Raw genomic sequence first — 12,821 nt, forward strand, 5'->3', positions numbered from 1 at the left:
AATGGGTACAGTTAAACGGGGTTAGTTTGATATGAAACGATTTATTGAAACACAGCCAAAAATTTAATATCACGCAATTTTAGATGCATCAGTCCCGCGCAAATATTATTAAATTATTATTAAAATCGGGGTTCATCAATCGACAGAACCGCTTTGAGAAATTAGTAAGGTGAAAAGTTCCAACACGTTTTGAACTATAATCTAGTGAGTGGAAGTCGCGTCCGATACCTATGGGTTGTCTTAACCGGCTGAGGGAAAAGAAATCAGTTACTACAAGTTTTGTGTTCCTACTTGATATTGATTTCTCAAAATTTCTCTGATTCAATAAACTAATTTTTGATTATTCATATGTAGCCTTGAAATACTTTTTTGCTGTGCAATGAACATTTTGAATTTATTGTGCGAGACTTAAAATAGAATTACAATTATTCATAAATACTATGTCATTATTGAAAGTTGCATGTGCAATTGACTAATAATTAAAGATAAGGTTATCTTGCGTAATTCCATTAAGGGGATCTTTAGTTAGAATATAAAACATACCCCATTCTGCGGTAGCTGTCGGAATTGCACCGAGAGTTTATGAGATTGAATTAAGTGGGCACTACGCCCCCACGGAAGTCTCACTGAGCCACCCAATTTGGTTGGCGTCCATTAAGCGAAAGTACAAGATGCAGCAGCCACTTCCGCACATGGTGAGACCAGAACTGCTCATTCTCGAAGGTGGCCAACGCTTGATTAATAGAACACGCGGCACGGAGAAGCATTGAATTTTAATTGGCCTGTCAATTGTGAGCAGATATGTCATCTTGCAAACACCGGCAGCTGCAGTTTAGAGGCCACGTTGAATTCATTATTCAAAGCTAATAGTGTGATTCAGTCATGTCAAAATAAGTCAACATCCATCTGAACGTGGACGTCTATGTAATCAAATAGCAAATGTGCGGTGATATTTAACATCAAACTCTCAGAAGACTCACTGTGAAATGACAACATTAATTTATTTGACTGCTAAATACATTGTTAAAAATCACTCTATATACACATACTCTTTCACTTAAACGTTTCAATAACAAAATTTGTTTTTGACTTATTTCTTTTCCCATTCCTACAATGTATCTGTTGGAACCCACAAGAGGCTTCCCAATAAACTTTTCTTTCAACAATGGCGGCGTGGTTTGGAAATGATGGCTGCATATTTATTGACTACAAATGAGCATGCGAACAGTCAGTTTAGCACTAGCGATACGATGTGTGACAATTAAATATTCCTATCAATTAAAACATAGTAATTGTAAATCAAATTTGACAGCCAATAAAAACATGACCATTGGTCGAAAGAGCTTTACAATGCATCCAATAGCAATTAAGTTCGTTAATAGTCTAATTTGGCAGGAGAAGCATGAGTTCAGGTGCTATAATGGAGTACTGAGTTATTATTTCGTATCACTACATTGTTCGTACTCTACAATGATATAATGGTAGTATGTAGCGATGTGAATTTATATAGCGCCTTCGTTAAGCTAATTATCACTTTGCACGAACTATAAAATCAACCGTTGTTATCTCCAGCGGCTCCACCTCCAGCATTTCCCGCACCCAAGCCATGCTGTTTCTGAACCTTTTTCGGCAGCAACATACGCAGTGGATCCTTGTGATAACGAGCGAAAACCTCCCTCTTGAAGATTTCAAAATATTTTCGGTTCACGTTGTTTTGCCGTTCGCGCCAAGCCGGTCTGCTTTTCTTATTCTGTAAGCCCCAGTGAACGGTGAACAATGGAGACAGCACTTGAAATTGATACCCAGCGACGAACATTTCATACACCTGCAAATATAATGAAATTGAAAAAAATATGAGTATCACTATTATATGAGAGATATTTTGAATAGTTTAGTTTACTCAATATAAGGTACACCGGGGCAAGTGGGAATTCGGGGTCAGTAAGACATTCAGGAACAGCTCATTGGTGGTAAGATTTACAAGCAAGTATTCTTCTTAAAAGTTGAAACAATAATGACAAAGAATGTTCTAGGCACAAAAATCTTGTTTTTTATATTGTCAAAATAATATTTCAGTGAACCTACAGCATATTGGTTTTTGTATGTTTCTAAGGGGGTGAATCCAAACTTTTGCACGGGAGTGTATACAATTTATCACTTTACAATGGATTTACATTCCATTGTTATATGGTTATATAACCATTGAAGAACAATATTTTAAAAACATCATGATGCCATAACAAAATCTCAAACAAAAAACACACTTCTTACAGTAAACGGTTCAACGATTTCCAATAACGTTTCTGAAGTGCGAGCTCTTGCCTATTACCCGGCCATAAAATCTAACCTAAACACACTCACATTTCACTGGATACAGTCCTGCCAACAACGGTCATGCCGTCCAAAACCCATCCTCTAACGTCGTTGTATGCCCACTTTTTGCCGCCAGTTAAACCTTTTAACTTGTCAGCCTCAACGAACGGAGACACTTAATTCGATCATGGATGGCTCCGTGGGCGTGCATGAAGGTGCGTGATTTCAAGAAAATCCAACACAACCCAATCATAAATTTGGTACTTTTACGACTCGGTGGCGATGCCTTCTGCCATTGTACCAGTGGCCGTATCAGCAGGACTGAAAGCCAGTCAAGCGGAAGCGTACAAACACATAGGCAACGAGTGCATCAACAGAGATAAAAAGGGATGGAATATGGGTGAGCTGCGATTGTTTTTAAAATGGATGGTAGCAGGTAGAGCGTAATATTTATTCAGTTTAGTAAAACATTGAAAATACTATGCAAAAAAACTCTTTTGATTCATGATATTCGGAACGTTAATAAACAAACGTTACACATATAACGTATGACTTTCGATAAAAACAATTCCTCCAAATTACAACAAACTCATGGGCATTTTCTTGCCTAACCAATCAACTTTAATTACGAAGTGCATGCCAAAATCTTTAAGTTTTTTTTACTTTGAATTCATTGATGTCAAAGATATACCAAAGGAAAATAATTATTGGATTTTGTTATTCTAATAGATCCAAATATTTTTTTGAATAATTTGAGATGGATTGGTCGTCCTTTGAATGGTGAAGAGGACGAACTGCTCACAACATACATCCTCTTCTTCTTCTTTTGGCATTAACGTCTTCACTAGGACAGAGCCTGCTTCTCAGCTTAGTATTCTTATGAGCACTTACACAGTTATTAACTGAGAGCTTTCTTTCCCAGAGTTGCAATTTTCGCATTCGTATATCGTGTGGCAGGTACGATGATACTCTTTGCCCAGGAAAGTCAAGGAAATTTCCATTACGAAAAGATCCTGGACCGACCGGGAATCGAACCCTGACACCTTCAACATGGCCTTGCTTTGTAGCCGCAGACTCTAACCACTCGGCTAAGGAAGGCCCATAACATACACATAGCATTAATAAACTCATTACGCGTGTAAAATTGTAAAGTTGTATGATGTTTCATAAAATATTACATTCGTTGGAACTATTTACGATTGTCCATTTTTTTTCAATTCCACCATTAGATGTCTGAACCATAAAACCAGTGCTGGGAATGGTAATAGTAGTAGGCTTGAATTTTCGCGAAAATCACGTGGCTCTCCCAGTACAGTAGTTCAAAAACGTGAATCACATCAAGTATCCTATGTTGGGTGCACGAATTGTCTAAATCATGAGTGTCATTGAAGGCTCTAAATGCGGGAAATACCGTGGTGAATCAAAATCCGGACGGTATCAATATCCGGACACTCTGATAACATTGATTAAATAAAGGAAAAAATATATGTTAATATGTTTTTTTTTACCCTCCGCTATCCCCCACACCAAAAAGCTCCCCTGGTAGTGGACACAAACTTATCTAAGCATGAAACTGGACTGAAAAATAAGGATTGTTATATGTAAATGCTTAGAATTATTCATACAAAATTTAACAAGCCAATAATAGGATAGTTATAAATAAAAGAAAACAAATGTTATATCCCAGTGGAACATTTTCCTTTTAAGGGATTTACAAAAACTACATTAATACAGAAACTACATAAATATATAATAAAAAAAATTAAACGAAAGTTGGTTTAACAATTGATTTTGTGATCATAATTGATATTCACTCAGTTGGGATTTCAAAAAACTTTTCAATTTCACTTTGAATATTTCACGACTTGTTAGCTGTTTCAAATCAACAGGAAGCTGATTGTATTTTAGTGGACCGATAAATTTAATTCTTTTTTGAGCAAAACTAGTAGTGGCTCTTACTATTTGCAAATTGTTTGCCTGTCTTGTTCCATAAATGTTTGCAACTTGAGGAAACTGTATATTGTGATGCATAACACTGTTATGTAGGACGTCAAAAACTAACTGATCGGTTTGTAAATCGCATAGGGCTACCAGAGGTAGAATATTGTGTGAATTATCGGAATACAACAAATAAGTTGAGAAGAGAAGTGGCCTTTTGAAAATTATTTTTTAACACCTATTTTGTAGTACTTGCAGTTTCTTTAAGTTTGAAATACATGCTCTTCCCCAAACAGAAACCAAGTAGTTAAGCTGAGAATGTATGTAGGCGTAATAAAAAGCTAAAAGGGCCTTTCTTGTTATCAAAGTAGAAATACGACGCATAATGCCACATAGAGAAGCGACCTTTTTTTCTATACATGCAATATGGTTTTTCCAGGACAAAGTTTTATCTAACGATATTCCTAAGTATTTGAAGTATTCGACTCGTTCTATTATAGATGTAGGGTAGATGTACCAATAGTGGAGGTACTATGCACGATTGAACTTCATTTAACCGCCTAAATTCAAAACACGCAATTAATATACATGTAAATGTTGTAACAGGAAGTAACGACCATTGACTTCATGAGTAATATGATTTCATCGCAGTAATCCACGGCATGTCAGTGAAAAATAATACCTCCACTATTGGTACACTGTTCCTTTAGTTGCGGTATATTTTTAATTTGTGTTCCTATAGTTGCGGTATCCGTTGTTTTCTTATGGAATCCTCCACTATAGGAACACTTTACCGCAACTATTGGTACAAGCAAGAGGAGTTTTAGCAATTTTAGTGATATTTCATCAGTTTTAAAGCAATTTGAACGCTCTTTTCAACTATTTCGTGTATCAACAAGCCAAAACGTCGATTGTCAGTGTCGGTTCTGTGGCTAATGTAATAAAATCAGTGTAAACGGCACTACCGCAACTATAGGAACACCCACAACTAAGGGAACGCTTACCCTACCTATCCTTACATCGCTGTTGAAATTTATTTTTTTCCTGGGAGAGTGGAAAAACATTACCTTTGTTTTTGTTAAATTTAGCGAGAGCAGATTATTACTGAAGTACGCCAATAGTGTATGTAAATCTTCTTCCATCTGGTGCATGATTGTTTCACTTGAAGAACCAGGATAAAATAGTGCCGTGTCATCCGCAAATAACCGGGATACCCCATGTAACTGCAAGTTTCCTAAATCGTTAATGTAGATGAGAAACAGGATTGGTCCTATGTTACTGCCCTGTGGAACGCCTATGTTAATGGGTTTAAGTGAACTTTGAACGCCATTAACAAAAACAAATTGCTTGCGGTTCTCCAGATAACTTTGAATTATACGCTTTGCCACACCACGAATACCGTTCATTTCGAGCTTTTCCAAAAGAATCCTGTGATTAAGCGTATCAAACGCCTTCTTGAGGTCCAAAAAGAGAGCACCAACGATTTTCTTGCTGTCAAGTTCATTTATTATATTATCAACTAATTCTGTGATAGCTGTTAACGTGCTGCAACCTTGTCTAAATCCATATTGTAGATTATAGAAAACATCATGCCTATGAAAGAAATCTAATATTCTAGCCACCAATAATTTCTCAAAGATTTTGTTAAAAACAGACAAAGTTGATATTGGGCGATAGTTGCCAACATCAGCAGAATCGCCTGATTTGAATATAGGTATTACTTTGGCTACCTTGAGACAATTTGGGTATCTTCCAGTTTCAATCATTTTATCAAACATTGTTTGAAATATATGTGCAAATACATTACAATTATTTTTGATAATTTTTACTGGAATTTTATCAGGGCCGCATGCTTTGTTAGTTTTAAGATCATCGATAATCAAAAGAACTTCATTGAAAGATGCTGGACGCAAATAGATCGACTCTGAAACACGTCGAGCATTTATTGATGGAATGTTAGAACTTTTTTTGATATTAGTTGCCAGATTATGACCAATTGTAGAAAAATAATTATTGAACTCATTAGCTATTTCATGACTGTCAGTAACTTTCCTTCCATCAGAGGATAATTCAATATTATTTTCATCCGGTTTGTTCCCTAAAATTTGTTTAAGATTTCTCCAAAATTTACTATGAGGCGTGTTATTTAAAAGAGACTCGTAATATTTTTGTTTGCTACGCGTTTTCTCAGCATCTACTTTTTTGGAGACATGCTGCAGCATTTTCTCTTAACTCGTTTTAGGTAATTATGTTTTAATTTGATTAGAGTCCATAAATCGAAAGACATCCAGGGACAAAAAGAACTCTTGACAGTAGCATTTTTATAGACTGTTCTTGAACATTCAGAGACTAACGTGTTGTATTTTCCAATAATATTTTCTAAACAGCTATCTACGTTATCGAAATCGGCAATGTTGTTAAGGAAGGTATGAAATTCCGATTGAAGCTGACGCTGGTTAACTGCACGTTTTTTTAGCAGGACTACATTTTTTCAGTGGCAATTCCAAAGAGGAAATGATTATTGAGTGATCACTAACCTCGTTTTCAATTGTATCGTTTCTCAATCTTCCTACATCATCTAATTTACAAATTGAATGGTCTAAAATATTATTACTAATCGGTCTAGTGACATGGGTATTAGAACAAACAAAACCATAAGATTCTAGAAGTGTTTTATATCTAATCACAACATTATTACTAGCACTGTTTACAGGTACATTCACATCCCCAACAATCATGCAGCAACGATTACAATTACACAAAGCTAAAATATTCTCAACTTTCTCATAAAAATTGGAAAAATCGTAGGATGGCGGACGGTATAAGCCGTGAATATCATAATATAGCTCTCTGATCTCCAGTTCGACGTGAATGTGATGGTATCCATCATCATTAATATTTTTGACAACTTTTTGAGCTAAATTATTTTTAACAAAAATAGCAAGGCCACCGTTTGATTGACTTCTGCAGGAAAAATAGCTATCATATCCTTCAATTTTATACAACGAGCAATTAAAACTATTAATCCACGTTTCACCGAGGACAATAACATCAAACGAACACTCACACAATTCCAAAATTTGCAAAACAGAATCAAATTTGTTCATATCATTAATACCTCTTACATTCCACTGCAGAATACGCAATTTATTTTCATCTGCTCCTACAGGGCATTTTTTGAAATCTTCAATATCGTGGTGGAAATAATTAGTTGTATTATCCATTTACACAATTTTTTAACAAGTTAACAAATTTCACAGGCACTGTTTGAGTTTTACATCTGTTTTGTTTTGTAAAGATCAGATTTCTTCGTTTTTTTTGAAGCTCTATGGCAACGAATAAGATAAGTCAAATCTTCATAGCTTTTAACTATCTCAATTTTAGATCCTTCCTCATCTTTGACTAAAATAGATCCACATTGACCTACCCAAACGTATTTTAGGCTAAGATTTTCTTGTTGAGCACGAACGTCTCGTAAAAGCTGTAGTGCAAAAGGTGTCAATTCATTCCTTACAATGATCTTGGTAGGTGTTCTCGATAGTCAGAACAAACACCGTTCCTTGCAGTTGCCGACTTAGCAGCTTCAAAGCTGTAATTTATTAAATTAATTATTACAAATTATTATGATTCTTCGCTGATTCGTTCAACTGTTACACCGTCAAATACTGTCCTACATGTACAAATATTACAGTAACTGTTACAACTAATTCACGTGGGTATTTTAGGTTATCTCAAATTGGCAAAGAATAGATTCACGGTCCCTGACAGACATACCTCAGTTAACTACCGACTCTCCACTTACTGCGTGGGATTTTCGTGATTGATTCACTGTGCTATCTAAAGGAACAAATTCGATCAGTTTACACGACATGTACAACTATTAAATTTCACTTACAAATACAATCAGTTATGGAATTCACTTGATAATTATACTTTATTGTTAAGAAAGAACTGCTAACTAATGCTTTTGCTGTTTCTTTTTGACGCAAATATTGTTTTTCTCCGATCTGTCATTCCACTCGGCGGTTACCGCTCAGTTGCGAGGGATCCGACAGTGGTCTCACAACCGTTTCGCGGTCAACCGTGTTGCCGGTAACATTCCCCGACCCGTGAACCACTTCCGTTTCCGGAGCAACTTCCTCCGGCTTCGTCCTATCACCTGCAACGTCCAGAACTGCCAGTTTAACAGCAGGTCTGGCGAATACTCCTCGAGCTGTTTGTACAACTGCACGTCGCACTTGGCCAGATTTGTCCGGAAAGACTTCCAGGATCCGTCCTCTTCCCCAACTGTTACGGATCTTCTCGTCGATTATCACAACCAAATCGCCCGGCTCTAACGGCTTCACGTTCTCAAACCACTTTGTCCTTCTTGTCAGCATCGGCAGATACTCCAACACCCATCGGCGCCAAAATTCGTCCATGATATTCTTACCGATTGCCCAGCTGTCTCGGAGAGTTACTGGCTGATCAACTGTAACTGTTGGTTGCTTGACTCCACTCGTACCGTACAGCAAGAAGTGGTTTGGAGTTAGCGCTTCTTGATCAGCTGCATCCAACGGAACGTAAGTGAGAGGACGACAGTTTACAATCCCTTCAGCTTCCAGCATTATCGTTTCAAACACCTCATCGCTGGGATGGTGTGGACTGTCCGAAATAGCTGCCATAGCCACTTTCACTGACTTAACCATCCTCTCCCATGGTCCTCCCATGTGGGGGGCAGCAGGAACGTTGAAGTGCCACTGCGTGCAAGCATTGGTGAAGGTAGATGCACAATCTTCGTTAATAGCCTTAATCCTTTGCATCTCTTCTGTTAACTGACGGTTGGCACCCACAAAGTTGGTGCCATTGTCTGAAAAGACCTCGAGTGGAGCTCCTCGTCGGTTTACGAATCTTCTGAATGCCATCACACAGGATTTAGTAGACAGACTGTGTGCTAGTTCCAAATGAACTGCTCTAACTGTAAGGCAGGTGAACAGACATATCCACCGCTTGACAATACTGCGTCCGACTTTCACTTCGAAGTGACCCATATAGTCCACGCCTACATACGTAAACGGCCGAATGAACGGAGTCAGACGAACCTTTGGAAGCGGTCCCATCAACGATGGTGCTGGAGTTGCCCTTTTAATCTTACAGTACTGACAACTGCGACATACGCTCCTCACAACTGTTCGCATCCTCGGGATGTAGAACTGCTGCCTCAGTTCGTTACAAACTGTTTCACTGTTGGCGTGAAGGAAACGCTGGTGAAAACTGAGTACCGTAAAACGGGGTAACTTTGATAGTTTTTTCGAAGAAAACTTGAATATTTATGCATGCTGTTTCAAAGAATAATAATTTATATTTTTAAAACAAGTACTGGCATCCTAGCTATCGATTGCAGTCGATAGATTGCCAAAAGATTTATTATGAATGGATATGCAATTTTTCATATAATCGAAAGTTGGTTTTCTGTTTTGGGGTAACTTTGATAATGGAGTATGAATCGAACAAAATTGAATGAATAATCAACATTTGTAGGGCATTGCATACCTCTAGGCGTTTAACGTTATATGGAAATTTCTGACTTAGATTACAAAAATGATCCCAGTTTGTGAAAATGCTATTCGCTAAGAGATTTGAGACCATATTCAAGTTCTATGATAACTAGGCTGTCAAAGATAAGTGGCCAACTATTCAAAACTACATCAAATAGTGATCGTAGAACAGATTGTTTGTAAGCGTTTCGAAAATGATAAAATTGTGTCAATTTTTAATATTCGTATAAAAAGCCTCAAATGCACTTGATTCCAATGAAAATAGCTTTGACATGAAGTGTCATACTAATACTCTTTACTTTTGCATTTGTTTTGCTTAACTGATTAACAGAAACTTCGTTATTTCGTTTAATATGTTGTGGGTCTCGCACTATCAAAGTTACCCGCATTATCAAAGTTACCCCGTTTTACGGTACGATGAGATCCGTGATTTTATGGTTTCTTGGCAGCACTACTGGGTGCTTCGCTTCATAAGGGATGTTTGGGGCATTCTCGATTCTGCCCCCAACCCGTAAGACCCCATGATCGTCTAAAAATGGGGACAGCGCACGAATCGCACTTCCTTTCGCCACACTTTGACCTTCGTTTAACAGATTAATTTCTTCAATAAATGCCTCTGCTTGCGCTTGACGCCACAGTGTTTCCTCTGCCTTTACAAACTCGCTTTGACTTAATATTTTGATTGGCATTCTCTCGTTTGACGAATGTTTCCATACTGTTACTGCTCGATGAACGTATGCTACTGCACGTAGTAGTCTGTTCCAGTTTGAGAAACGCTGTACATCTATCACTTCCTCCACTGTGCGATGGACTGAAACGAAGCGTATATCTTCACATGTAGCGTCTGTTTCCACAGTAACTTCTGATCGTTCCGTTGGCCATTGACTCTCTGGATCTTGCAAGAATGCTGGACCTTGATACCAACGACAGTCTGGATCGAATGATGGACCTGCGCTCCATTTTGTCGCATCGTCTGCTACATTTTCACGAGAGGGTACGTAGCGCCATTCATCCACACTAGTAAGTGACAGAATTTCGCCGACACGGAAGGAAACGAATTGGTGGTAACGACGACTGTCAGAGCGAAGCCACGCAAGAACTGTGGCCGAATCTGTCCATAGGAAACGTCTTTGGATGTTAACTGTAAGCGCCGAGCAGATATTCTGTAACAGGCGTGAACCCATCATACACACTAAGCTCTTACGGTGAATTTCACCGTAATCTCAACAGCTGTACAGTTCGGTGAAATAAAACACCGTAATTCCGTCGAAATTTTACGGATTCCGGTGATTTTTAACGGGATACTGTAAAAATTTACCGTACTCCGTTAATTTATTTCACCGAACTGTTCAGCTGTTGAGAATTTTACAGGAATCCGTAAAATAATTTAAGTGTGTAGCTGCTTGCAATTCCAAGCGTGGAATGGAGAGCGTACGGAGCGGTGCTACTTTGGTTTTTGCAGCTATTAATGAACACTGATTCTCTCCGTCCGCTGTCACTCTCAAATAAGCCACGCATGCACACGCAGACACACTTGCGTCCGTGAAGAGGTGAATCTGGATATCACTGACTTGCTGCGGCCAGAATTTTCCGAAGAAACAACGGGGAACACTCACTTCGTTGATCTTTCGGTACTGTTCGATCCACCTAGTCCACAGCTCGTGTAACTGTTCTGAGATTGGTTCATCCCAGTTCGTGCCAGTGCGCCAAATCTCCTGCATCAGTATTTTCCCCTGCACAACAAAGTGCGCGACGAATCCTAGGGGGTCGTACAGTTTCATAACGATACGCAGCACCTGCCGTTTTGTTGGAATCGCCGACTCGATGCTTAACACTTCCTCTACTCCGTGCTGACTGAATGTAAATGTATCCTCAGATGGAATCCACGTCACACCCAGCACTCGTTCATAGGCTGCGTCTTTGTCGAGAGGAAGTTGCTTACTGGTCTCCGAACTCGCTTCTCCTAGTCGGTCTAGTACCTCCTGATTGTTGGACAGTACTTTTCCGAATTGGAAACCGGCTGCTGCGTGAATGTCTTGTACTTGTTTCACCAGCTCTACTGCTTCTTCTACCGAATTGACGCTATCGAGGAAATCATCCACGTAGTGGTTCTTAGTTACTGCTTCTACTGCCCTGGGGTACTGATCACTGTAATCGGATGCGTTCCAATTCTTTACAAACTGCGCTGTGCATGGAGAGCTCGTGGCACCGAACATTGCAACGTTGATCACGTAAACTTGCACATCGTCTTCAGGACTGCTTCTCCAAAGAAAACACTGTGACCATTTGTCTTCATCTCGGATGAGAATACGTAAAAACATTTCCCGGATATCAGAGCAAACAGCAATCTTCCCTTGTCGGAATTGCAACAGAACCTCCATAAGAGACACTAGAAGATCCGGGCCCTTAAGGAGCATATCGTTGAAGCAAACTCCACCAACTTTCGCAGCCGCATCCCAAACCATACGGATTTTACTTGGCTTCTTGGGATTGATCACTACCCCAAGAGGTAAGTACCAGACCCGGTGAGGATTCAGACTGGCGATCTGTTCTGTTGATGCTTTAGCGATATACTGTTTTTGTTCGTAACTGTCGATCTGTTCGTTGACTCTCCTTCGAAGCTCTGAGTCTCTGGATAAACGTTTCTCTAGTCCCCGGAGTCGGCTCATCGCCATCTGGTAGCTCTCTGGAAAGTGGATGTTCTCCTTACGCCACAACAAGCCGGTCTCAACTCTAGATCCTCGGCGCACTGTTGTTGCTTCCAAAATACTTCGGGCTCGTAGATTTTGTTCAGATTCAATGGGCTTCGTCACAACGGCTTCCTCGACGGCGAAGAACTTCTTCATCGAGTCATATAGGTCACTGTTACTCATCTCTTGCTCGATGTGGAGATTTAACTGTTCTACGGATTCATCGTTCCCAGAATTTCTTCCGTAGACGCACCAGCCAAGGCGAGTTTTCGTTGTCACTGGATCACTTTTTCCGCCCTCACGAACCTTCAGATTAGTGAGGAGATGTACATGTTCAATGCCG

General features: G+C 39.1%; 1 protein-coding gene across 1 annotated transcript in view; it reads right to left on the bottom strand.

The window, feature by feature from the left end:
- Positions 1 to 976: 976 nt before the first annotated feature.
- The window catches only part of LOC5568204 (beta-1,4-glucuronyltransferase 1), a 125,123-nt gene continuing 113,278 nt past the window's right edge, over positions 977 to 12,821 (bottom strand). The window contains exon 4 of the mRNA XM_021851372.1: positions 977 to 1,825. Within this exon, the coding sequence (XP_021707064.1) occupies positions 1,553 to 1,825 (273 nt within the window). The 3' untranslated portion in view covers positions 977 to 1,552. The remainder of the gene's footprint in view (positions 1,826 to 12,821) is intronic.

Source organism: Aedes aegypti, chromosome 3 (genome assembly GCF_002204515.2).
Source record: "Aedes aegypti strain LVP_AGWG chromosome 3, AaegL5.0 Primary Assembly, whole genome shotgun sequence".
Lineage (NCBI taxonomy): Eukaryota > Metazoa > Arthropoda > Insecta > Diptera > Culicidae > Aedes > Aedes aegypti.